This window comes from Macaca fascicularis, chromosome 19 (genome assembly GCF_037993035.2).
Source record: "Macaca fascicularis isolate 582-1 chromosome 19, T2T-MFA8v1.1".
Taxonomy (NCBI): Eukaryota; Metazoa; Chordata; class Mammalia; order Primates; family Cercopithecidae; genus Macaca; species Macaca fascicularis.
The window spans coordinates 61240739-61267969 of record NC_088393.1 but is presented as its reverse complement, the minus strand read 5'-3'; the positions used below and the strand labels follow the sequence as shown (position 1 = coordinate 61267969).

At 45.1% G+C, this 27231-nt stretch overlaps 3 protein-coding genes across 10 annotated transcripts in view; all 3 read right to left on the bottom strand.

Annotated features, from left to right (window-relative positions):
- The window catches only part of LOC102144262 (uncharacterized), a 28580-nt gene extending 24988 nt beyond the window's left edge, over positions 1–3592 (bottom strand). For all 5 annotated transcript variants that reach the window (XM_074024557.1, XM_015442026.4, XM_074024558.1 and 2 more), the window contains exon 1: positions 3554–3592. The gene's annotated coding sequence lies outside the window, so the exon portion shown is untranslated. The remainder of the gene's footprint in view (positions 1–3553) is intronic.
- LOC102146399 (tropomyosin-2-like) overlaps positions 1–27231 on the bottom strand; it is a 133927-nt gene that overhangs the window by 9681 nt on the left and 97015 nt on the right.
- LOC102145024 (uncharacterized) lies at positions 7183–25378 on the bottom strand. Of its 4 annotated transcripts, none has more exons than XM_005590248.5 (4): positions 25334–25378; positions 17198–17285; positions 14304–14430; positions 7183–10965 (listed from the first exon to the last, which is right to left on the bottom strand). In XM_005590248.5, exons 2-4 carry the CDS (start codon positions 17210–17212, stop codon positions 8456–8458), a joined length of 2652 nt encoding a protein of 883 aa, XP_005590305.3. In that variant the 5' UTR covers positions 17213–17285; positions 25334–25378; the 3' UTR covers positions 7183–8455. The 4 variants fall into 4 exon arrangements, with proteins under 4 accessions (XP_005590305.3, XP_073880582.1, XP_073880583.1 ...); XM_074024481.1 differs by lacking the exon at positions 25334–25378 and adding an exon at positions 18156–18562; XM_074024482.1 differs by lacking the exon at positions 14304–14430.

Below are 27231 nucleotides of genomic sequence, written 5' to 3'. Positions count from 1 at the left end.
GGTTTTCCTCCTTCAGTAGGTTCAAAACCTCAATAGGAGTAGTTCCAGCCACACTAAGAATTTGTTTAGGCCGGGCGCGGTGGCTCAAGCCTGTAATCCCAGCACTTTGGGAGGCCGAGACGGGCGGATCACGAGGTCAGGAGATCGAGACCATCCTGGTTAACACGGTGAAACCCCGTCTCTACTAAAAAATACAAAAAACTAGCCGGCCGAGGTGGCGGATATCTGTAGTCCCAGCTACTCGGGAGGCGGAGGCAGGAGAATGGCGTGAACCCGGGAGGCGGAGCTTGCAGTGAGCTGAGATCCGGCCACTGCACTCCAGCCTGGGTGACAGCGCGAGACTCCGTCTCAAAAAAAAAAAAAAAAGAATTTGTTTAATACTCCCTTGCCTCTTACCTCTCCTTGTTAAGAACATTCAATCAATGATAGAAACAATTGTAACCAGGCAGACTATCACTCAGCTAATAGCTCTATGTGAATATCAGCCTGTGCCTAAAGAAGAAAACCTGCTCTTTGATGAAGAATCCAGTAACAATGATGCTTTCTATTAAAATCTTGTTTATAACAAGCACCAAAGGGAGAAAACTGAGGCAGAAATTTAAAAAATAAATATGCATTCATTCACTCTAGGAAAAGTAACAGGCAAGGCAAGGGTTAAAAAGAAAAGAACCAGTTTTCCTCTGCCTAGCAAGCTCACTTCAAGGACAGTTATATCATAACCCTGTTTGAGAAGTCTAAGCCAAAGGAACGGGCTCCAGACACCTCTCCTTTAGAAGAAGAATGAAGAAAGAAGGAAGGAAGGAAGGAAGGAAGGAAGGAAGGAAGGAAGGAAGGAAGGAAGGAAAGGGAGGGAGGGAGGGAGGGAGGGAGGGAGGGAGGGAGGGAAGGAGGAAATGTGTGTATTTAGCTGTTCTTGTTTTTCTTTCAATGCAGCTACAAGGCCACCAGCTATGCAAGGTTACAAGTTATGCTATGGTATAGATTACATGACCTATCACTATATGACTAACTGCTTTTATTTTGCGTCTGTGAGTCTGCTTATAAAACTCCACTCTGTCTTTGTTGAAATGCTCAGCTTTTTAGATGTAAATCCACTGAGCCGGTGAGTACCTTAAATAAACATCCTCCTTTCTCCCCCATATCAGTCTCTCTAGTCCTCAGTTTGCCACACCACCATCTCTGTGCCTCCTCTGCTCTCCCTGTTAAATTATCTCTTCCCTTTATACCCCTTGTCCCCACTCTCTGGCAGCCTAGATCCCCAGGTGTCCTCCCTGCTGTGGTTCTCCCTCTGTTTTCCTTGCCACCAGCACCACTCTGCTCTGTCTGCCCCGGCTCCAAATCCCTCCCCCTCTCCCTCACTCTGATGAGCCTCCCTCTTTGCTGTCCCTCTCCCTACCTTGCTGTCCTTCATCTGTCTGTCCTTCTTCTTTTTTTTTTTTTTTTTTTTTTTTGAGACAGAGTCTCGCTCTGTCACCCAGGCTGGAGTGCAGTGACATGCTCTAGGTTCACTGCAACCTCTGCCTCCTGGGTTCAAGCAATTCTCCTGCCTCAGCCTCCCCAAGTAGCTGGAATTACAGGCGCCTGCCACCACATCTGGCTAATTTTTGTATATTTAGTAGAGACAGGGTTTCACCATGTTGCCCAGGTTGGTCTCGAACTCCTGACCTCAAGTGATCCGCCTGCCTCAGCCCTCCAAAGTGCTGGGATTACAGGTGTGAGCCACTACGCCTGGCCATCTGTCGGTCCTTCTAGCTTTTCTCTGCATTTCTTCAGTTGCTTTTCTCCTCCTGCTTTATTATTATTATTTTTTTCACTTTTGCTATCTCTTGGCAAATCCCTACCCCATTCTCTACTTTGCCATCTGTTATGAGTCTTTGTCATTCTTTTCTGTCTCAGGTTTTCTACTGGTCTCTGTCTGTCTCCTGATCCCTTTGGCCCACACAATCACAGGAGAGTTTGGAGTAAGATGCCTGCATACCAGGGGAGCGCATTTTAAAGGGGCTGGAGCTGGGCAGGGAAGAACAGCCTGTGTCACAGGATGTGGGGAAAAGAAATAGAGGTCAGATTGTTACTGTGTCCATGTAGAAAAGGAAGACATAAGAAACTCCATTTTGATCTGTACTAAGAAAAATTGTTTCTGCTTTCAGATGCTGTTAACCTGTAACTTTAGACCCAACCCTATGCTCACAGAAACATGTGCTGTAATGAATCAAAGCTTAAGGGATTTAGGGCTGTGCAGGACTTGCCTTGTTAACAATATGTTTGCATGCAGTATGCTTGGTAAAAGTCATCGCCATTCTCCATTCTCGATTAACCAGGAACACAATGCACTGCGGAAAGCCTCTGCCCAAGAAAGCCTGGTATTGTCCAAGGTTTGCCCCCACTGAGACAGCCTGAGATATGGCCTCATGGGAAAGGAAAGACCTTACCATCCCCCAGCCTGACACCCATAAAGGGTCTTTGCTGAGGAGGATTAGTAAAAGAGGGAGCCTCTTTGCAACTGAGATAAGAGGAAGGCTGTCTCCTGCTCATCCTTGGGATTGAAATGTCTTGGTGCAAAGCCGACCATTCCCATTCTTTCTATTTTCAGATAGCAGAAAACCGCCCTGTGGCTGGGGGTGAGATATGCTGGCAGCAATACTGCTCTGTTACTCTTTGCTACACTGAGATGTTTGGGTAAAGAGAAACATAAAGCTAGCCTGCGTGCACATCCGGGCACAGTACCTTTCCTTGAACTTATTCATGATACAGATTCCTTTGCTCACACGTTTCCCTGCTGACCTTCTCCCCACCTGTTGCCCTGATACACGCCCCTAGCTAAGATAGTAAAAATAATGATCACTAAATACTCAGGGAACTCAGAGGCTGGGACCGGTGCGGGTCCTCCCTATACTGAGCACCCCCTGGGCCCACTGTTCTTTCTCTATACTTTGTCTCTGTGTCTTCCTTCTTTTCTCAGGCTCTAGTCCCACCTGACGAGAAATACCCACAGGTGTGGAAGGGCTGGCCCCCTTTAACAGGACAGGCCCCAGCCACCTCCCCAACGTAGGCTCAGGGGAAGCCGTGACTGCGGAGGGGAGACCTAGGGAGCAGCAGGGCCCAGCAGGAGGAGGGAGGTCGGGGGGCGAGGGCGCCTTAAGACAAGGGTGGGGTCTGCAGGATCCCAGGACCAGACAGAGGAGGCGGCCTTCCTGGGACTGGGGCCGCGGTTCTACGTTCCATGGGCGGAAGAGGGCGAGAATCCACCTCTCCGATGAGGACTTTAAAAAGCGCGGGGCGGGAGGAGTCAGAAAAAGGTTTAGAGCAGGAAAACTACGCGATAGAAAGTGTACACACTGCCCTACAGCAGAAAGACCCGGGACGGGGCTAGCCTCAGGGCGACCTTAAACCCCTAAGGAAGCGACCCCCGGACTCTCACAGGGTCGTCTCAATTTGCTCTAGGTGAAGGAAGATGGCTGAAAATTTCCAGGTTTGTGGGGACCCCACACCCCAGGAACAGAAGCGCCAGGGACCTGGGAAGCGCAGACTTAATACAACACAGAACGAAACTCACGCGCCGCGATGGGACCGTCACTCCACGCGATCCGCTTCCGGGTTTTCGCGAATCTGCGCGCAGGACAAAAGCCAGGCCTGGGTGGGACCCGCGAGGAGGTGGGCGGGGCCTAGGCGAGGTAGGGGCGGGGCGCGAGGCGGAGAGATTTTGCTCTTTAGAACCGGCAGAGGGCGGGGCAGGGGCGGGGCCGGGGCGGGACCTGTGAGTTCCTCACCCTCCCTCCGGCGCCCGTTTTAGGGTTTTGGAGTCCAGACCCGCCAGAAAGGCTGAGGCCTGATTCAAAAGCCCTGGAATTGTCTGGAATGGGCATGTAAACTAGAATGTGAAATGCAAAGCCCTGCCTGGGCCGAAGGTACAATTTCATGCTGACGGCCCACAGAACAGAATAGAAATTCTCTCCCTTTCTATTCTCCATTCACCGGGTGGGGGGAAAATCCACCCTGTGCTCAGCTTCAGAGACTTCCCTAAAGCCACCGCCTGGGATGCGGGACGCAATGCTCAGGAAAGCGAGGAGTGAGGTGACCACCTGCTGGATAAATACAGCAGAGGCGCAGGGGAGGGAGACTGAGGACCCAGCTACTCAGGAAGCAGCGGCGGGAGGATCGCTGAGCCTGGGGTCCAGGCCAGCTTGGGCGACAAAGTAACACCCGCTCCCGCAGGGCTCCCTTCCTCCTCTCTCTCTCTTTTTTCCTTTTTTTTTTAATAACAAAAATACAATTTTGATTGCGTGAGATAGGGATCCAACATTATTCTTTTCCATGTGGATATCCAGTTAGTTGTCTCAGCACATTTGTGGAAGAGATTTATTACTTTATTTATTTACTTATTTCTTTTGTTTTGAATGAGAGTATTTCTCTGTAGCCCAGGCTAGAGGGCAGTGAGGGGATCTCGGCTCACTGCAGCCTCTGCCTCCTAGTTTCAGGCGATTCCCCTGCCTCAGCTGCGGTGTACCTGCCATTACAGGCGCGTGCCACCATGCCCGGCTAATTTTCGTAGACGAGTTTCACCATGTTGGCCAGGCTGGTCTCAAACTCTTGACTTCAAGTGATCCGCCTGCCTTGGCCTCCCAAAGTGCTGGGATTACAGGTGTGAGCCACTGCGCCTGATCCAACAAATACCTTTTACTTCACTTTCTAATTGTTGAGAAAATATAATTGAAAACAAAGCAAAACAAAATCTTCCCCCAAATGACAAAACATCTGCACGACGATAATAGAGAAAGAAATTTAAAAAGTTATTAATAAATAAGCCTTAGACCAGAATGTGATGGGAAATAGAAGCAAACAGCTGAGAGGTTGAAAAAAGAGAAAGAAACTTCACTGTTCTACACAACCCATTAAGTACATGTTTTCAAGATAAACACTAATCAGTCCTCAGGGAAGAGGACTTGACAACACCCTTGGTCACACATAGTTCATCCTGGCTCTACTGGGTAATGGAGGTGACCATTTCTGTCAGCTAATTAGCTTCATGCTGAGGAGGGGAAGAAACCCTAACCCATGTTTCTTTGACAAGTGTGAGTTTTACAACATGGAGACAGGTGCCATCTCTAGTGAGGCTCCTAAAATTCGACAGAAACTGATGTCAGCAGTAAATAATAAAATTCAGAATTTATGATTAAGTATACAACTTATCTGAACACAAAGCATGAGGATAGCCACCTGGAAACATCAACTCCTAATGAATGGGATCAGCGTTCCAAAGTGGAGACATTAAGGTTTCACACACAGGGAAAGAAGAAGCTTTAGCAGAAGCACCATATTTTCCATTCAAGACCAGTGCATAGGTTACAGCAAGTTGATTGGTGACGGATTGATACACTTCAAGGAAGGTTATTTTATCACTCCATAAGAAGGGACAATGATCCCAGGAGGTCTTATCTTTGGGGCTGCTTAGTCTTCCTAATTATTTACAGGAAAACTCTTTTCCTGTAAATAAGAGCAAGACTCACCCAGGTTGGGGTGCTGTGGGGCGATCTCAGCTCACTGCAACCTCTACCTCTCAGATTCAAGCAGTTCTCCTGCCTCAGCCTCCCAAGTAGCTGAGATTACAGGTGCATGCTACCATTGTTTGTTTGTTTGAGACAGTCTCGCTCTGTTGCCTAGGCTGGAGTGCAGTGACACGATCTCAACTGCTTACTGCAACCTCCGCCTCCCGGGTTCAAGCGATTCTCCTGGCTTAGTCTCTCAAGTAGCTGGGAGCCTAGCTAACTTTTGTGTTTTTAGTAGAGATGGGGTTTCACCATGTTGGGCAGGGTGGTGTCAAACTCCTGACCTTGTGATCCATCTGCTTCAGCCTTCCAAAGTGCTGGGATTACAGGTGTGAGCCACCATGCCCGGCCTTTTGTTTTGTATTTTTAGTAGAGAGGGGGTTTCACCATGTTGGCCAGGCTGGTAAACTCCTGACCTCACGTGATCTGGAGTACAATGGCGCCACCTCAGCTCACTGCAATGTCCGCCTCTGGGGTTCAAGCGATTGTCCAGCCTCAGCCTCCTGAGTAACTGGGATTACAGGCGTCCACCACCATACCCAGCTAATTTTTGTATTTTTAGTAAAGACGTGGTTTCACCATGTTAACCAGCCTGTTCTTGAACTCCTGAATACTGTTTCTGCTGTTAGGTGTCAGTCCTCTTCATTGTGGCACAAACAAGATTTTTTTTTTTTTTTTTTTTTTCTGTAAAACTGATATGGGGTGGGCGCAGTGGCACACTCCTGTAATCCCCGCACTTTGGGAGGCTGAGGCAGGCAGATCACGAGGTCAGGAGTTCAAGACCAGCCTGGCCAATATGGTGAAACCCCGTCTCTCCTAAAAATACTGCAGACATGTCCTACCACTCCCAGCTAATTTTTGCATTTTTTGTAGAGAAGGATGTTTCACCATGTTGCCCACGCTGGTCTTGAATACCTGGGCTCACGTGACCCACCTGTCTTGGCCTCTGAAAGTGCTGGGATTACAGGACTGGGCCACTGCATCTGGTCTCATTGTAAATTTGATGTTTCTTCTTGTTTCAATTTTAGCAGAATTTATATTGCTTGACAGAGTCTGTTTTCAAACTCACGTCTTATCCTTCTGAGTGCCTTAAACTAGAGCCTATTCTGACATAACAGATTTGTACCAGTTTATTTTGTTGCAAAAACTGTGAAATTTATGTAAAATTTTCTCATAAGACACATACTACGTATTTTTCCATGAACTTCTTGAAGACTTCTTGTACTAGAAAACTGTATTCAAGAGGCTATAAAAAGGATTGTAGATATTCAAGTGCCACTTATTTCTGGGATGCAAGGATGGTTCAACATATTCAAGCAAATCAATGTGAAATACGACTTGAACAGAACGAAAGATGAAAACCACATCATCTCAATAGATGGAAAAAAAGCATTTCAGAAAATTCAAAATCTAATAATCACAGAAATCCTAAACAAAATAGGTAGAGAAGGAAATTTACCTCAACAATAGAAAGACCATCCATGAAATGACCAACGAGTAAATAACCAAGCTGGGAAAATGGAATGCTTTCCTGTTGGATCTCACATGATGCAAGAATGCACTCACCCCTTCTATTCAATAGATACTGGTTGTCCTAGCCAGAGCAATTAAGTAGTAAAAGAAATAAAACTCATCCAAATCAGAAATAAGTAAAATTATATTTGTTTGTAGATGACACGATCTTCTGTGTAGAAAATCACAAAGAGTCAATCAAAATACTACTGGAGCTAACAAACACATTCAATGTATCCACACAATACAATATCAGCACCAAAAATTAGATGAATTTCCATACATTAACGATGAACAATTTTAAAAGAAAATTTAAAACACTTCCATTTGCTAGAGAACTTAAAGAAATAGGAATAACTGTAAAAAGGTGAGAAATCTGTACCTTGCAATCTAAAAACATACATCAAAATGATTAAAAACATATATATATATAAAACCCATATTGCTGGTTTGGAAAAAGTAAGATTGTTAAATAATTATATAACCCAATGTGATTTAGATTCAACACAATACCCAGAAAAATCCCTATCAGTTTTCATTAAAGAAGCAAAAAACAGGCTGGGAAAATGGCTCCTGTCTGTTGGTCAGGCTGATCTCAAACTCCTGGCCTCAAGTGATGTACCCACCTTGGCCTACCAAACTGCTGGGATTACAGGCGTGAGCCACCACGCCCAGCTCAATCCTCTTAACATAAACACTTTAATGTCAATTAATGCTTGATGGTTTGCTATACTCATTGCACTTGGAACAATCACCTCAAAAATGAATTTTCTGATATTCTACAAGGAGTGAAATCAGACTGAAGACCTTGCCACACTCATGACATCTGTAAGATTTCTGTCCAGTATGCATTCTCTGATGTCTAATGAGGTGTGAACATGAAGTAAAGGCTCTGCCACAATCATCACACTTGTGAGGTTTCTCTCCTGTACGAATTCTCCTGTTTTGCATAGGATGAAGCTTGACTGAAGACCTTGGCACAATCACATTTGTAAGGTTTCTCTCCAACATGAGTTTGCCAATGAACTGCAAAGTATGAATGATGTCTGAAAAATTTCCCGCAATTATTACACATGTAAGATCTCCATTATGGATTCTCCAGTGATTTGCAATGGTTGTAGCATTACTGAAGACTCTGTGACAATCATTACATTAGTAAAGTTTCTCTATACCATGGATTGCCTGATGAGGAATAAATGTTGACTGCCCACTAAAGGCTTTGCTACACTCATTACACTTGTTTCTCTCCAGTGTGAATTCTAGTATGTTGTGCCAGTGTGAGTCATGCCTGAAAGCCTTGTCACAAACTCTTACATTTGTATGGTTTCTCTCCAGTATGAATTCTCCTGTCTTTTGAGGCTTGATTTGCGACTGTAAACTTTGTCACATGCTTCACATTTCTAAGGTATCTTTCCAGTATGAATTCTATGATGACGTGCAAGCTTTGCTTTTCGATTAAAAACCTTGCCACACTCATTACACTTGTAAGGTTTCTCTCCAGTATGAATTCTATGATGACGTGCAAGGTGTGCTTGTTGATTAAAAACCTTGCCACATTTATTACACTTGTAAGGTTTCTCTCCAGTATGAAGCCTATGATGACGTGCAAGGTTTGCTTTTCGATTAAAAGCCTTGCCACATTCATTACACTTGTAAGGTTTCTCTCCAGTATGAATTGCCTTATGAATTACAAGGGCTGCATTTTGACAGAAGGTCTTGCCACACTCATTACACTTGTAAGGTTTCTCTCCAGTATGAATTGCCTTATGAATTACAAGGACTGAATTTCGACCAAACGTCTTGCCACACTCATTACACTTGTAATGTTTCTCTCCAGTATGAACTGCCTTATGAATTACAAGAGCTGAATTTCGACTAAACTTCTTGCCACATTCATTACACTTGTAAGGTTTCTCTCCAGTATGAAGTCTATGATGACGTGTAAGGTTTCCTTTTTTATTAAAAACCTTGCCACATTCATTACACTTGTACAATTTCTCTCCAGTATGAATTCTCCTATGACTTTCAAGGTTTGATTTGAATCTGAAAGCTTCATCACATTCTTCACATTTGTAAGGTTTCTCTCTAGTATGAGTTCGCCCATGAACTGCAAGGTATGAATGATGTCTGAAAAATTTGCCACATTTATTACACTTGTAAGATCTCTCTTCATTATGGATTCTCCAATGATTTGCAATGGTTGTAGCCTTACTGAAGACTTGGTGACAATTGTTACATTTGTAAAGTTTCCCTAGACCATGGATTGCTTGATGGTAAATAAGTGCTGACTGCCCACAAAAGGCTTTGCCACACTCTTTACACTTGTAAGGTTTCTCTCCAGTATGAAGTCTACGATGGCATGTAAGGGATAACTCCTGACTGAAGGTCTTGCCACAGTCATTACACTTGTAAGGTTTCTCTCCAGTATGACGTCTACGATGGCATGTAAGGGTTAACTCCTTACTGAAGGTCTTGCCACATTCATTACACTTGTAAGGTTTCTCTCCAGTATGGAGTCTACGATGGCGCGTAAGGGATAACTGCTGACTGAAGGTCTTGCCACACTCATTACACTTGTAAGGTTTCTCTCCAGTATGAAGTCTATGATGGCGTGTAAGGTATGACTTCCGACTAAAGGTCTTGCCACATTCATTACAGTTGTATGGTTTCTCTCCGGTGTGAATTCTCCTATGTCTTTCAAGGTTTGATTTGAAAGTGAAAGTTTCATCACAATCTTCACATTTGTAAGGTTTTTCTCCACTATGAAGTCTACGATGGTATACAACGGATGACATATGACTGAAGGTCTTGCCACAATCATTACACTTGTAAGGTTTCTCTCCAGTATGAATTTTCCGATGTCTTTCAAGGTTTGATTTGAAACTGTAAGTTTTGTCACATTCTTCACATTTGTAAGGTTTCTCTCCACTATGAAGTCTACGATGGCATGTAAGGGTTAACTCCTGACTAAAGGTCTTGCCACACTCTTTACATTTGTAAGGTTTCTCTCCAGTATGAAGTCTATGATGGCATGTGAGGGATGACGTCCGACTAAAAGTCTTCTCACATTCATTACACTTGTACGGTTTCTCTCCAGTATGTATTCTCCTATGTCTTTCAAGGTTTGATTTGAAACGGAAAGCTGTGTCACATTCTTCACATTTGTAAGGTTTCTCTCCAGTATGAAGTCTACGATGGCATGTAAGGTATGATGTCTGACTGAAAGTCTTGCCACACTCATTACACTTGTAAGGTTTCTCACCAGTGTGACATCTACGATGGCATGCAAGATATTGTTTCCTATTAAAGACTTTGCCACATACATCACATTTATATTGTTTCTCTCCTAAATGGATTATCTGATGTTTCTTTAAGAGTGAGCTATAATTAAAGGCTTTGCCACTCTCATTACATTGGAAAGATTTTTCCCTCATGTGTACTTCCTGTTTCTGTGTGAGTAATGAAGAATTCCGGAAATTATTCCTATAGTTATTAGAGATATGAGTTTGGGGTCTACAAGAAATTCGTTGGGCTGTTGAAACTGAGGAAGCATCATTGATAGACTTCTCAACTTGATTATCAATTTTCTCTTCCGTCTGAAATATGTGCAGTTCAGGCAGATGCGAATGAAAGCTTGATCCAAGCTGATCTTTAATAGGCTTGTTTCCAGCATGCCTTTGATCATATCGGTCTGTACTACCCGTCAACTTTTTTATTTTTGTCATGGGTGCTTCATGGACAGTTCTTTCATCTTCTTGCCACTGAAACTCAAAGTTATGAATATCTTTACTAATTTCCTGGAAGCAAAAATCTCCAATGTGAAGTCTTTCCAATGTCCTTGTGTGGATCACTTCTGTATTGCCTTGCACTGTTGACGAGAAATCCTTCATCGTGTATTTGGAAGAGATATCTACAAAATATAAACACCAATAGGTTTCCAATTAAGTACAGACGGTAAATCATACTGAAATGTGTAAATATGACACACACAAAAATACTTATTTTAAACTTCCCAAACAAGATCTTCAAAGTTAGGAACACAAAAGCGTAAGATTCTTTAATAAATAAAGGGTGATTATATGTGCTTCAAATTATTTTTACGGAAGTGTATTTCCAATATCATAACAAAACACTGACAGGGCACAAACATGTGTAAGCCTAAAGTAAGGAGTATTTTTCCACTGTGACCCTAAAGTGTCCAACAGTTTGCAACAAACATATCACTGTCACATCAATGAAAAGTACATATTCTTCATATTTACAGCATATTTACTGTATACAAATAAATGCTAAAGGACCACACAATATACTATAATCATAAATAATCCACAACAAGCTCATGTAAGAATAATCAAAATCAATGGAAATTCTGTATTGTCAAACAATCATAGCACTGAGAAGATAAGAAAAGATTACAAAATTTAGCCAGGCGTGGTGGCCCACAGCTGTAGTCTCAGCTGCTCGGGAGGCTGAGGCACAAGAACCGTTTGAACCCAAGAGGTAGAGGTTGCAGTGAGCCAAGATTGCACCACTGTACTTCAGCCTGGGCGACAAAGTGAGGCTCCATCTCAAAAAAAAAAAAAAAAAAAGTTAATACAATGTTTTTCTGAATAACTGTCATAAAATTACCTATATCCATGCAGAAAAAGCAAGTTGTGACATTAAGAAAAAAAATTTAGTATTTTTAGTATTTTTATATTTTTGAGGTGAAGTCTCGCTCTGTCGCAACAGGCTGGAGTGCAATGGCCCGATCTTGGCTCACGGCAACCTCCGCCTTTTGGGTTCAAGCCATTCTCCAGCCTCAGCCTCCTGAGTACCTGGGATTACAGGCACACACCACCATGCTTGGCTAATTTTTGAATTTTTAGTAGAGATAAAGTTTCAACATGTTGGCCAGGCTGGCCTTGAACTTTTGACCTTAAGTGCTCCACCTGCCTCAGCCTCCCAAAAGTCCTGGGATTGCAGGCGTTAAGCCACAGTGCCTGGTGGCACTTTGTGACATTAACTAGTAGACTCATGTCAGTTATATTGCATACCACATACCAAAAAGCCTAATGTACAATCATAAAAATTAGTAAAATATTGTAACCCATAAAACTAGCAAGCAAATAACAGGTACATTTATACAACCTGCAGAATTCTAAACAATTCCCTGTTAAGAAAAAAGCCACAGCTTCTACTTACCACCAGCACACAATATATGAACTGAAATACCTGTTAAGATCACTACCTTCTGATTTATGAGGTCAAAAAAATACACAGCATTATAAGGAATAAGAAGTGACTAACGGCCTGTAATCCCAGCACTTTTAGAGGCAGGTGGATCATGAGGCCAGAGTTTAAGAGTAGCCTGGCCAACATGGTGAAACCCCAACTCTACTAAAAATACAAAAACATTAGCTGGCCGTGGTGGCGGGCACCTGTAATCCCGTCTACTCAAAAGGCTGAGGCAGGAGAATTGTTTGAACCCGGGAGGCGGAGGTTGTAGTGAGCCGAGATCGAGCCATTGCACTCCAGCCTGGGCGACTTCGTCTCAAAAAAAAAAAAAAATTGACTAACAGTATCGGAGGGTGCAATTATGATGTCACAACTACATTTATGGAACAGGCAATACAGCAATTCTATATATATGCATTTCCCTTAGTTACCTAGTTCACGATGCATAAAATATAAAACATAGAATGTGTACTGGGAAAATATATAAACTGAGATCAGAGAAAACATTGTATAAAACAAATTGCACAATAAAAAAAAATATATGATGCAGGCTCCCTGGTCTGAATGTTCATATTGACCAAAAGCCATGTTCGGATTTCTTATTCTCCAATAGGATGTTCTTGCAGATGGGGCCTTTGAGAGAATTTGGTCATGGATGTTGACTACTCGTGAATAGGATTCGTGCTTTTATAAAAAGAGACAGTAAAGAGCTCACTGCCTGCTCCTCTTTCCACCGTGTCAGAATACAGCAGGAAGATGGCTGGGCTAAACCATGAAGAAGGCTCTCATGAGGAACCAATTTGGCTGGCATCTTGCTCTTGGATTTCCCACTTTCCAAATTCATGAGAAATAAATTTCTGTGTCTGAAGCCCCCCAGTTTAAGCTATTTCATTTTTTGTTTGTTTTTGAGACTGAGTCACGCCTATCACTCAGCCTGGAGTGTAGTGGCACGATTCTCCTGCCTCAAGAGATTCTCCCGCCTCAGCCCAGAGTCTCACTTTGTCACCCAGACTGGAGTGCAGTGGGACATTTTGGCTCACTACAGCCTCCACCTCCTGGGTTCAAGTGATTGTCCTGCCTCAGCCTCTTGATTACTTGGGATAACAGCTGTGCACCACCATGCCCAACTAATTTTTGTACTTTCAGTAGAGACAGAGTTTCGCTATGTTAGCCAGGCTGGTTTTGAACTCCTGACCTCAGGTGATTTGCCTGCCTCGGCCTCCCAAAGTGCTGGGATTACAGACTTGAGCCCCTGGGGCACAAGAATCATTTGAGCCCGAGAGGCGTAGCTGGCTGCGGTGAGCCAAGATCGCACCACTGCACTGTAGCCTGGACAACAGAGTGAGACTCCATCATAAAAAACAAAACAAAACAAAAGGAATTAAGAAGGGAGTCAAAGTATGTCTACACAAAAAACCTATTAAACACAAAAAGTAGGAAATGAGAAATGAAGAAGAAAAAAAAACCTACAAGAAATACAGATAATATGTAACAAAAACGCAACGGTAAGGTCTTTTCCATCAGTAATGCTTCTAATGTAAATATTTAACTCTGCACTCAGAAGGTAAAGACTGGCTGAATCAACAGGAATCAATTACGTGTTGTCCACAGAAAACTCATATTAGCTGTAAAGACACACATATGCAAAAATTAAAAAAATAAAAGCCAATAGTTAGGTATGGGGATTGGGGCCTGTAAGCCCAGCTCCTTGGGAGACCATGGAGGATGTCTTGAGCCCAGGAGATCAAGACCAACTTCAACAACATGGGAAGAATCTGTCTCTAAAAAAAAATAAAACTAAAAAAGTAGCCCGGCATGGCGGCATGCACCTGTACCAGCTACTGGGGGAGGCTGAGGTGGGACAATCACTTGAGCCCAGGAATTCAAGATTGCAGCGAGCCCTGATCCCACCATTGCACTCCACCCTGGGGGACAGAGAGAGACACTGTATCTGAAAAAAAAAAAAAAAAAAAAGAAAATACAAAGATACACAAGGGCACATCCCCACTTCTGGAGGGAAGGTATCCTCACCCAGGGAGACCAGGTTCCTATAATTCTCCAACATCACGTCTCTGTATAGAGTCCTCTGAGCAGGGTTCAGACATTTCCACTCCTCCTGAGAGAATTCTATGGCCACATCCCTGAATGTCAACAGACCCTGAAATGAAAACACATTTTAACCAAATGGTTATGGGAGAAGTTCTTTTTTTTTTTTTTTTTTTTTTGAGACGGAGTGTTGCTTTGTCGCCCAGCCCAGGCTGGAGTGCAGTGGCTCACTGCAAGCTCCGCCTCCCGGGTTCACGCCATTCTCCTGCCTCAGCCTCCCGAGTAGCTGGGACTACAGGCGCCCACAACCGCGCCCGGCTAATTTTTTGTATTTTTAGTAGAGACGGGGTTTCACCGTGGTCTCGATCTCCTGACCTTGTGATCCGCCCGCCTCGGCCTCCCAAAGTGCTGGGATTACAGGCGTGAGCCACCGCGCCCGGCCTAGGAGAAGTTCTTATCTTTACAGAAAATGAGAAGAGGAGAGAGGGGAAAGCGTGGATTTAATTGCAGTGAATGTTCTGACAAATCTGAGTGAGGGATTTTCCACCATGTTTTGTCTTCCCAGTTGTGTTTTATTATACTTTTTTTTTGAGGTGGAGTCTCACTGAGTGCCCAGGCTGGAGTGCAGTGGCGTGTTCTCGGTGCCCTGCCACCTCCACCTCACAGGCTCAAGCAATTCTCTTGCCTTAGCCTCCTGAATAGCTGAAATTACAGGTGTGTGCCCCCATGACCAGTTAATTTTTGTATTTTTAGTAGAAACAGGGTTTCACCATATTGGCCTCAAACTCTGGACCTTGTGATCCACCTGCCGCAGCCTCTCAAAGTGCTGGAATTACAGGCGTGATCCACCATGCCCGGCCCAGAAACTTTTATTGACACATCAAGTGACACTCAGTATCTAGATGAGACAGAGTATGAGTGATGTCTTCAGAGATGACAACGTCCACAGTGAAAGATCAGAAACTAAAATCCGGCTGGGCACGGTGGCACATGCCTGTTATTCCAGCTACCCGGGAGGCTGACGCAGCAGAATTGCTTGATCCTGGGAGGCAGAGGTTGCAGTGATCCAAAATCGTGCCACTGCACTCCAGCCTGGACAACAGAAACTCCATCTCAAAAAAAAAAAAATTAGCCGGGCATGGTGGCAGGCACCTGTGGTTCCAGCTACCTGGGAGCCTGAGGCAGGAGGATGGCTTAAGCCTGAGGGTGGAAGTTGCAGTGAGCTAAGATCGTGCCACTGTGCTCCAGCCTGGGCAACACAGTGAGACCCAGTCTCAAAATAAAAGAAAATACATGAAAACTAGATTACTCAGAGTATGAAAATTCATTATATATATATATAAATATATATATATAAAACAAAATAATGAAGCCTACACAGACTCACAAAAAACTAGATGTTAATACTAAGGGTTGTCATTTTCCCCAGATTTTCAAACTGTAAAAGTTGTTCAAAATATATACATTTGTGTGTGTGCATATGTATGTATATGTGTGTGTGTATATTGTGTGTGTGGGTGTTTACATATATGAAGTTTTAAAAAATATCAAAAGTGGCAAGTTTTGTTGACCTGAAGAGGAATCTCATCTTGCTGGAAAATGATACTTTGGCAGTATTATTGCAGTGAGCTGCGATCATGCCAATATACTCTAGCCTGGGCAACAAGAGCAAAACTTAGTCTCGAAAAAATAAATAAATAAAACATAACTATTGGGTACAGGGCTTAATACCAGAGCGATGAAATAATCTGTACAACAGACCCCGATGGCACTAGTTTACCTGTGTAACAAACCTTCACATGTGCCCCAAACCTAAAGTAAAAACATAAATATAAATTTATTTTTTTTAAGACGGAGTCTTGCTCTGACACCCAGGGTGGAGTGCAGTGGTGCAATCTCAGCTCACTGCAACTTCCGCCTCCCAGGTTCAAGTGATTCTCCTGCTTCAGCCTCCTGCGTAGCTGGGGTTACAGATGGCACGCCACCACGCCTGGCTAATTTTTTTTTTTTTTGAGACAGAGTCTCGCTCTGTTACCCAGGCTGGAGCGCAGTGGCATGATCTCAGCTTACTGCAACCTGCATCTCCCGGGTTTAAGTGCTTCTTCTCCCTTAGCCTCCCAAGTAGTTGGGATTACAGGCACATGCTACTGTGCCTGGCTAATTTTTGTAGTTTTAGGAGAGATAGGGTTTCACCGTCTTGGCCAGGCTGGTCTTGAACTCTTGACCTCGTGATCCACCCACCTCGGCCTCCCAAAGTACTGGGATTACCTGCGTGAGCCACCACGCCTGGCCAATTTCATATTCTTAAAATAATGATGGAATAAAACGTCTTCTATCATTCATGCCTGCGTATAAACTTTCTATGCTAATTAGTAAGATTTTTGGAGTCAGAAACACAGTAACTCACTCAATTACATAAAATGTATAAAATCAGGCAGAAAACATTTCCTCATACTGGGCTCCTTTTCTAGAATTTACCATGTACTTTGTGCACTTCCATTGGCAGTTGGAAGGTGACTTCCATTGGCAGTTGCTCTGATCCTGGTCCACAGAGACCTGACAGTGCATCCAGATGTGACCCCTGAACAATCCCTGCTGCCCAACAGCCCTGACACCACGGGACCCTCACCCCGTCTCCATCCATGTCTGGTGTGAGCCCTTCCCAGGCCCATGCCCAGGGCCGCCTCTTCCCAACTTCGTGTCACTGGGTCACGAGAGATGGAATCTAAGCGAGATGAGAAGGACTGAGGGAAGGCATGGGTGAGTGTGAGCAAACCTGTCAGGCAGGACGCTTCAGACTCAGAGAAGATTCCCAACTCCAAGGCCCAGCGTTTCTGAAAGGAAGGAGACAGAACAATCCACTGAGAATATCATCTCACCTGAGGAAGAGCCATCCCTGACTCCTCTGCTTTCCTCTTCCTCTTCCGGGTTTCTTCCTCATGGACCAAGAGTCTTCAGAAGTCAATCCTGAATGTTAAAAATATGATGTTTATTGCTCAGAATCAACACACCCCATCCCTGTAACACAACCACACATACAAAGGACACCTCACCCTGAGGAAATACGGTCCCCTCTGCTGCCCACCGCACCAGGGACGATAAACTCCTACAGGAAAACTCCCGCTCCCCTCCTGAGAAGCCCCCACACACGCTGCAGCAGTGGGGAGCTGGGCTGGGATGAGCTCCCCTTCAGGGAAGAGACCCAGACCTGACCAAATCCCATGCAGAGGCTGGGTGAGGTGACTCATGCCTGTCATCTCAGCACTGTAGGAGGCTAAGGTGGGTAGATCCCTTGAGCTCAGGAGTTTGAGACCGGCCTGGGCAATGTGGTGAAACCCCATCTGTACCACAAATACAAAAACTTAGCCAGGCATGATAGCGCACATCTGTGTGTCTGTGGTCCCAGCTACTTAAGAGGCTGAGGTGGGAGGATCGCTTGAGCTCAGGAGTTTGAGATCAGCCTGGCCAACATGGTGAAACTCTGTCTTTACTAAAAATAAAAAAATTGGGCCAGGCAAGGTGGCTCGTGCTTCTAATACTAGCACTCTGGAAAGCCGAGGTGGGTTAACTACTTGACGTCAGGAGTTCCAGACCAGCCTGGCCAACATGGTGAAACCCTGTCTCTATTAAAAATATAAAAAGTAACTGGGCTTGGTGGGTGTCTGTCCCAGCTACTCAGGAGGCTGAGGCAGGAGAATCGCTTGAACCCGGGAGGTGGTGGTTGCAGTGAGCCGAGATCATGCCACTGCACTCCAGCCTGGGTGACAGTGTGAGACTCAAAAATAAAATAAAATAAAAATAAAAATACAATAATTAGCTGGGTGTGGTGGCACACACCTGCAATCTCAGCTACTTGGGAGGGTGAGGCATAAGAATCACTTGAACCCCAGAGACAGAGGTCACGGTGAGCCAAGATCATGAGACTGCACTCACAGCCTGGGCGATGGAGCGAGACTATACAGAAAAAAGAAAAAAAAGCATTTCTGATATGATTGATGCAGAAATAATAAAACCTGAGTAAAGTGATACTGATGGGCAGAGGGAACTTCAGATGGGGGTGGAAGGCGTGGGAGACAGCTCTGAGCCTAGACCTGAACGAGGAGAAAAGGGACAGTGCTGTGATCATTTAGGGACATAGGGTAAGAGCAGGGACAGTGACCTGAGACAGGAAGGGTTTTGATGTTTGGGAAAAGAGAAAAGCAAATGTGACTGGGGCAGAGGGAGTCGGGAGAGGAGGGCAAGCTCCCAGGAGGAGGCTGGACACTGGCAGGGGCCCTGGACACAGGGCTGTGGAGCCACAGTGAGGAGCTGGGCTTTTGTCCTGGGGAACACGGGAAGCTGGTGGAGGGTTCCCTGCCAGGGACTGACATGACTGCTTTAGATTTCACTGTGATATCCTCATACAGAGAAAGGCCCCGAAGATGGTCTCTGTGTCTGAGTCTACACCAGTTTCTTCCATTCTTCTGCTTTTTTTTTTTTTTTCATTTTTGGGGTACTGCATCCCATTTAAAATTCCAATTACAACTGGACACTCCCCTCTCCCAGAAGAAAAGCCACGCCCAGGCACACACTCTATTTTGCCAATCATTTCAGGGGCCAGGGTCACTCGGGTTGAGCTTTTCTGGTCTAGCCCCTCATTTCCAAGTTGCAGGGAGGCTCACTGGGCTCAGAGCGGGAACATTTTCACCATGTTACCCTGAGAAGGTCTGAGATGAGTGAAAACGTGTGTCTGAATTCTTACATGGGGGTCTGGAAGGGCTAATGGGAGGGTTGGTCTTTATCACCCCTATCCTTGAAACTTAGAGAAGCATCTTTCACACACCTGGGCTAAAGAAACTTCTTTTGTAAGGTCCTGATGCCATTGATTCCCGACATTTAATTCTTCCTTACAAGAAAATCACACTTACAGTTATAAAATGCAGAAGTGTGAACACACAGCTATTGACCTTGAAAACGGTGAAAAGAAGGTCAGCTGTAGAAGTAAGACATAAGCAAATTTTTTCAAACAAGAATACATGGGTGGCCAGGCACAATGGATCACACCCGCAATCCCAGCACTTTGGGAGGTCAAGGTGGGTGGATCACCTGAGGTCTGGAGTTTGAAACCAGCCTCGCCAACATGGTGAAACCCATCTCTACTAAAAATACAAAAAATTAGCCAGCCGTGGAGGCAGGCACCTGTAATCCCATCGACCTGGGAGGCTGAGGCAGGATAATAGCTTGAACCTGGGAGGCAGAGGTTGCAGTGAGCTGAGATTGCACCATTGCACTCCAGTCTGGGCGACAAGAGCGAAACTCCATCTCAGAAAAAAAAAAAAAAAAAAAAAAAAGAATACACGGGAGCTTTCGGAACAGAGTTTCATGCCAATCCAGCCCATCTTTCAACATCAGTCCAGAATGGACCAGAGGTGCCTTGAGGGAAACATACACTTAATAGCTCACAGCTCAAGATTTTAACAAATGATAGAAGGAAAGAAAACTGAAAAACAGACTAACTGGTTGAACTACACTTTGATGTTAAGATAAAAGGTCACTGACATCATTACCAGGTACACACGGAAACAATCAAACTTCTGTATTAGGTTCCAAAGGTTTTCAACAAATAATAAAGACTAGAAAGCATGCAGACCTCGATCTGAACTGGACGCAACTGATTTCAAAAAGAAACTATTTTGAAATTGTTTTTAAAAAAACTCTAACAAATTCTGGGGTCAAGGGGAAAATAACCAGAAAACATACACGTACAGAAAAAAATGATGTCAGCTGATTATCGGATGTAACAAAGGCATCTTTCAGAAGTGCTTATGTATTAACAAAGAAATTCTGAAAACTAAGATTTATCTCCGCTAGGCGTGGTTGCTCATGCCTGTAATCCCAGCATTTTGGGAAGCCGAGGTGGGCGGATCACCTGAGGTCAGGAGTTCAAGGCCAGCCTGACAATGGCCAACATGGTGAAACCCCATGTCTACTAAAAGTACAAAAATTAGCTGGGCATGTTGGTGCACGCCTGTAGTCCCGCCTACTCGGGAGGTTGAGGCAAAAGAATCGCTTGAACCCAGGAGGCGGAGGTTGCAGTGAGCTGAGATCATGCCACTGCACTCCAGCCTGGGTGACTGAGTGAGATTCTGCCAAAACAAAAACAAAAAACAAAAACAAAAACAAAACTAAGATTTATCTCAAACTCAAATTGGAAAAAAAAAAAAAAAAAAGAAAGAAATGAAGAGGAAACAGAAAGAAAATAAAGTAAACGTATTACACATGAGAACACAAGTACTTTTGATGTCTCTTTTTGTTTTTTATTTTATTTTTTGTTTGTTTTTGTGAGATGGACACTCACTCTGCCACCCAGGCTGCAGTGCAGGGGCACAATTTTGGCTCACTGCAACCTCTGCCTCCCAGGTTCATGTGATTCTCGTGCCTCAGCCTCCTGAGTAGCTGTGACTACAGGTGCACACCACCATACCTGGCTAAGTTTCATATTTTTAGTAGAGACCGGGTTTCACCACGTTGGCCAGGCTGGTCTTGAACTCCTGACGTTAGGTGACTCACTCACCTCAGTCTCCCAAAGTGCTGGGATTACTGGTGTGAGCCACCACGCTTTGATGTCCCTTTTAAAAAGTACTATGTAGGCCAGGTGCGGTGGCTCATCCCTGTAATCCTAGTACTTTGAGGGGCCTACGCAGAAAGATCCTTTGAGCCCAGGATTTTGAGACTGGCCTGGGAAACATAGTGAAACCCCATTTCCACAAAAAACAAAACAAAACAAAAAGAAAAAGTAGCTGGGATTGGTGGCTCACGGCTGTGGTCCCAGCTACTCGGGAGGCCAAGGTAGGAGGATTGCTGGAGCCCAGCAGGTCGAGGCTGCAGTTAGAGGAGATCACGCCACTGCACTCCATCCTTGGCAATACAGCCAGGCCCTGTCCCAAAATATTAATTAATTGATTGATGTTCCAGTAGGCAGAGACTGAGCCTCTACTACTGAGTCTAATGTTACCACTGCATACCCAGCATGCACAATTCCTGTGAGTTAAACAGCTGTGGGAGTGGACAAATTGTGCCTTAGATCCACCACAGCCAGCCGAAACCGGCAGCTCAGGACAAGTGGACCGGCCAGCAAGACCCAGATGATCCAACTCGGCTGGTCCTGTGACGAGACCAAGCTGCTGCTGAGGATGAAAGCCCTGCTCTGGTCACTTTCTGAGGCTGACCAGTCTACACATGGCTGAAGCTTGAAGAAACAGCAAGCCCTGCTCTAGTCACATACCGGAAGCCGACTAGACTATGCACAGCCGAAGCTTGAGGACACGTCAAGCAAGTAAATGTAGTTAGTAATCTTAAGACTAGTAGTTTTCCTTGTAATACTAACTGTTTCTCTACTGTTCTGTCGTTCTGACCAACCTCCTCCCCCAGGCAAGGCCCTCTTCTGACCTTGCTGGATATGAATATGCTGTCCATTGTTTTGCTGTTGTTACCCACCTTAACCATGTTAGAAGAAGCCCCTATAGAAACGTGTCCCCACTGTACACATACTACCTGGTCAGGGAAGAGGATAACTAAGACTCTATTGAACCATACTTGTTATGAGTGTATAAGGACTTGCTGAAGAACTTGTACTTATAATCAGACCACCTACTCCATTTGTGACCCTGGAAATAACCAACCTTATGTATGTTATAACCCGAAGTTTTCACCTGGTGAAGAGTTTAAAATTCGTGCAAGGTCAAAAGAAAGTCCCCTCTTAAACAAAACCAAGGTCCCTCCCTTTTATCGATGGCCTATTTCTCTGTATTTTGATGCTCGTCCAGCAGCAGACCTAGACTCATCCGTCTGTGGTAACCTACCTGTACAGAGATACTATAGAAATGACTACAAATACCTATGCATGCCACCTTGTCCCCCTGGGACCCAGAAAAAGATGGTGAGTATTGCATATCGTGGCACCCCAGCACCCAACAAAGACCAATCATGCTTACCGAAATGCCGGCAAAACCAGATTGTGAAACAAAAACCTGTCATCCTGTAAATTTCACCATTCTAAAGCCAGACCTACCCATGCGGACTGCGGGTTACCCCATACATGTCTCCACACACCTACCCAGCAACCTACCTATACGTTATCAAAAAGGAACCCGGACCAGCAACAATTCCGAGTCTTTAAATCATTCCATAAGCGCGTAGACCAGAAGTTACCAGAGCCTCCTCCTTTAGCTAAAAACCTGTTCACTCGGGTAGCTGAAAACATTGCTAGCAGCTTAAGCGTTTCCTCATCATACGAGACCAATGGCCTTAAGAAGCAAAAGAGTTAATGTCACAAGATAATTTAACCCTAACTGACTCTTCCCCCAAACCGATGCCCACAAGTTCAAGCGTCTAGCTCTTAAAAACTTCCATTATCAGGAGATACTGTGCTGTTCACTAAGGAAAAGCTTTTACAGACTCACTAGAAGAATTAACTTGTTTAAGACAGCAATATTATAATAAAACACTAAAGAAAACTTTGTGGCAAGGCAAAGATGACTCCAGATCACCTCATCCAAATCCATTCTTCCATTTCTCTAAACCACATCTAGTATCAGCTTGAAGCTCCAAATACCTGGCAAGCACCCTCCGATCTCTATCAGATTTGTGGGCCACGGGCCTACCGACAGTCGCCAGGAAAGTGGACAAGGGTTTGTGTACTTGAAACAATTAGACCATCTTTCTTCTTACTCCCACTGCAACAGGGAGAACCTTGAAGGTATCCTGTCTACAATAACATTAAAGAAAAAAACAAAAGGGATATAGACGTAAGACATAAAAATAGAAGATTAGAAAGACACAGATTGGCCCCCGAAAGACTAATTCAGTACTCTAGGCCGGCTACCTGGGCACAAGGTAAGTCATAAAGCTACTGCACCCCAATTTACACACTTAACCACATCCTAAAGTTGCAAGCAGTACGTAAAATCATCACTAATGAAACAGCAAATGCATTCAACTTACTGGCCCAGCAAGCCACGAAAATGAGAAATGCCATCTACCAAAATAGATTAACTTTAGACTACCTCCTAGCCCAGGAAGGAAGAGTACGTAGAAAATTTAATCTAACCAATTGCTGCCTAGAAATCCATGACAATAGGAAGGCTATTACAGAAATAACTGCCAGAATGAAAAAATTAGCCCAAGTTCCAGTCCACACTTAGAAAAAGTAGGCTCCTGAGTCCCTCTTTAGAGGCTGGTTTTCCTCCTTCAGTAGGTTCAAAACCTTAATAGGAGTAGTTCCAGCCATACTAAGAATTTGTTTAATACTCCCTTGCCTCTGACCTCTTCTTGTTAAGAACATTCAATCAACTACAGAAGCACTTGTAACCAGGCAGACTACCACTCAGCTAATAGCTCTATGTGAATATCAGCCTGTGCCTGAAGAAGAAAACCTGCTGTTTCATGAAGAATCCAGTAACAGTGATGCTTTCTATTAAAATCTTGTTTATAACAAGCATCTAAGGGAGGAAACTGAGGCAGAAATTAAAAAAATAAATATGCATTCTTTCACTCCAAGAAAAGTAATGGGCAAGGCAAGGGTTAAAAAGAAAAGAAGAACCAGTTCTCCTCTGCCTAGCAAGCTCACTTCAAGGACAGTTATAAGATAACGCTGTTTGTGAAGTCGAAGCCAAAGGAACGGGCTCCAGACAGCTCCCCCCACCCTCCCACCCTTTCCAGAACAAGAGTGAAGAAAAAAAAAAAAAAAAGGACAAATGTGTGTATTTAGCTGTTTTTGTTTTCCTTTCAATGCAGCTACAAGGCCACCAGCTATGGAAGGAAACAAGTTACGCTATGCTATAGATTACGTGACCTATCATTATATGATTAACTGCTTTTATTCTGCTTCTGAAAGCAAAAAACCCCACTCTGTCTTTGTTGAAATGCTCAGCTTTTTAGATGTAAATCCACTGAGCCGGTGCAACACCATCTCTACGCCTCCTCTGCTCTCTCCATTAAATTCTCTCTTCCCTGTTACACCTCCTTGTCCCCCCACCCTCTGGCAGCCTAGATCTTCAGGTGTCCTCCCTGCTGTGGTTCTCCCTCTGTTCTCTTTGCCACTAGCACCACTCTGCTCTGTCTGCTCCGGCTCCAAATCCCTCCTCCTCTCCCTCACTCTGATGAGCCTCCCTCTTTGCTGCCCCTCTCCCTACATTGCTGTCCTTCATCTCTCTGTACATCTAGATTTTCTCTACATTTCTCCAGTTGCTTTTCTCCTCCTGCTTTCTTATCGTTTTCTTTTCACTTTTGCTGCCTCTCGGCAAATCCCTCAGCATCCTCTACTTTGCCATCTGTTGTAGGTCTTTCTCATTCTTCTTTTCTCTCTCTCTGGTTTTCTACTGCTGTCTCCTGATCCCTTTGGCCCACACAATCACAGGAGGGTTTGCAGCAAGACGCCTGCATCCCGGTGGAGCACATTTTCCAGGGGCTGGAGCTGGGCAGGCAAGAACACCCCGTGTCACAGGACAGACCCCGGGCACCTCCCCAACGAGGGCTCGGGGAAGCGGTGACTGTGCAGGGGACACCTGGGGAACTGCAGGGCCCGGCACAAGGAGGGAGGTGAAGGGGCGTGGGCGCGTTAAGACAAGGGTGGGGTCTGCAGGATCCCAGGACAAGGCAGAGGACGCGGCCTTCCCGGGACTGGGGCAGCGGCGCTGCGCTCCAGGGGCCTACGAGGGCGAGAATCCACCTATCGGGTGAGGACTTTAAAAAGCGCGGGGCTGGAGGAGTCAGAAAAAGGTTTAAAGCAGGAAAACTACGCGATAGAAAGTGTATACATTGCCCTACAGCAGAAAGACGCGGGACGGGACCAGCCTCAGGGCGACCTAAAACCCAAAAGGAAGCGACCCCCGGCCTCTCACGGGGATGTCTCAATTTGCTCTGGGTGAAGGACGACGGCTGCGAATATCCAGGTTTTGGGGGATCCCAAGTCCCAGTTTCAGAAGCGCTGGGCATCTGGGAAGCGCAGAGTTAATACAAGACAGGGCGAAACTCACGCGCCGTGGTGGGACCGTCACTCCACGAGATCCGTTTCCTGGTCTACGCGAATCTGCGCGCGCAGGACAGAAGCCAGGCCTGGGCGGGACCCGCGAGGAGGTGGGCGGGGCCTGGGCGAGGTAGGGGCGGGGCGCGAGGCGGAGAGACCTTGCGCTTTAGAACCCGCAGCGGGCGGGGCCGGGGCAGGACCTGTGCGCCTCTCAGCCTTGTTCCCAGCACCTGTTTTCAGGTTTTGGCGGCGAGACCAGCCAGGAAGGCTGAGGCATGATTCAAAAGCCCTGAAATTGTCTGGAACGGGGATGCAAACTAGAATGTAAAACGCAAGGCCCGGCCTGGGCGGAACGTACGATTTCATGCTGACCGCCCACAAAACAGAAAAGAAATTCTCTCCCTTTCCATTTTCCATTCACTCGGGAGGGAGAGTGCACCCTGTGTTCAGCTTCAGAGATTTCCCTAAAGCCACCACTTGGGATGCAGGACAGACTGCTCGGGCCAGCTAGGGACGATCTGCTGGATAAACACAGCAAAGATGCGGGCGCGGGGGCGGGAGCCTGAAGTCCCAGCTACTCAAAAGCAGCAGCGGGAGGATTGCTGGGCCCGGGGGTCCAGGCCAGCCTGGGCGACAAAGTAACACCCAGTCCTGCAGGGCTCCCTTCCTTGTCTCTCTCTCTCTCTTTTTTTTTTTTCTTCATTTTGTTTTAACGCTTTAAAATAAAATTTTGATGGTGCGAGATAGGGATACAACATTATTCTTTTCCATGTAGATAACCAGTTAGTTGTCCCAGCACATTTGTGGAAGAGATCTGTTGCTTTCTTTTATTTCTTTTCTTTGGTTTGAGACAGAGTATTTCTCTGTCGCCCAGGCTGGAGTGCAGTGGCGGGATCTGGGCTCACTGCAGCCTCTGCCTCCTGGGTTCAAGCGATTTCCCTGCCTCAGCCTCCAGAGTACCTGCCATTACATGCGCGTGCCGCCATGCCCGGCTTATTTTTGTATTTTTGTAGGCGGGTTCACCATGTTGGCCAGGCTGCTCTCAAACTCCTGACTTCAAGTGATCCACCTGCCTCGGCCTCCCAAAGTGCTGGGATTACAGGCATGAGCCACCGCGCCTGGCCCCCCAAAAATACTTTTTACTTTTTACTTTACTAATTGTTGAGAAAATATAACTGAAAACAAAAAGTCTTCCCCCAAATGACAAATCATCTCCACGACGATAATAGAGAAAGAAATAAAAACCATTTCACTGATAGATAAACCTTAGACCAGATTGTGATGCGAAATACAGGCAAACAGCTAAGAGGTTGAAAAGAGAGAAAGAAACTTCACTCTTCTATACAACCCATTAAGTACATGTTTTCAACATAAACACTAATCAGTCCTCAGGGAAGAGGACTTAACACTCTTGGTCACATGTAGTTCATCCTGGCTCTACATGGTAGTGGAGGTGACCATCTGTGTCAGCTAATTAGCTTCATCCTGAGGGAGGCGGAGAAACCCTAACCCATGTCTTCTTGACAAGTGTGAGTTTTACAACATGGCGACAGGTGCCCTCTCTGGTGAGGCTCCTAGAATCCGATAGAAACTGATGTCAATAGTAAATAATAAAATTTAGAATATATGATTAAGTATAGAGTTTATGTGAACACAAAGCGTGAGGATAGCCACCTGGAAACATCAACTCTAAATGAATGGGATGAGCGTACCCAAGTAGAGATGGTAAGGTTTCACACACGGGGAAAGACAGAGAAGCTTTAGCAGAATCACCACATTTTCCATTCAAGACCAGTGCATAGAGTGCAGCAAGTTGATTGGTTATTTTCACCAGCCTAGGTGACAAAGTGACACCCTGTCTCAAAAAATAAATAGAAATACTTCATAAAGTTACTTTCTATTATGAAG

Excerpts from the sequence above, each read along its gene's own strand:
- LOC102145024 (XM_005590248.5), bottom strand. Across the intron at positions 10,966-14,303 it reads TAGGAACCTGGTCTCCCTGG|ATATCTCTTCCAAATACACG; the intron begins GTGAGGATACCT and ends TATATTTTGTAG.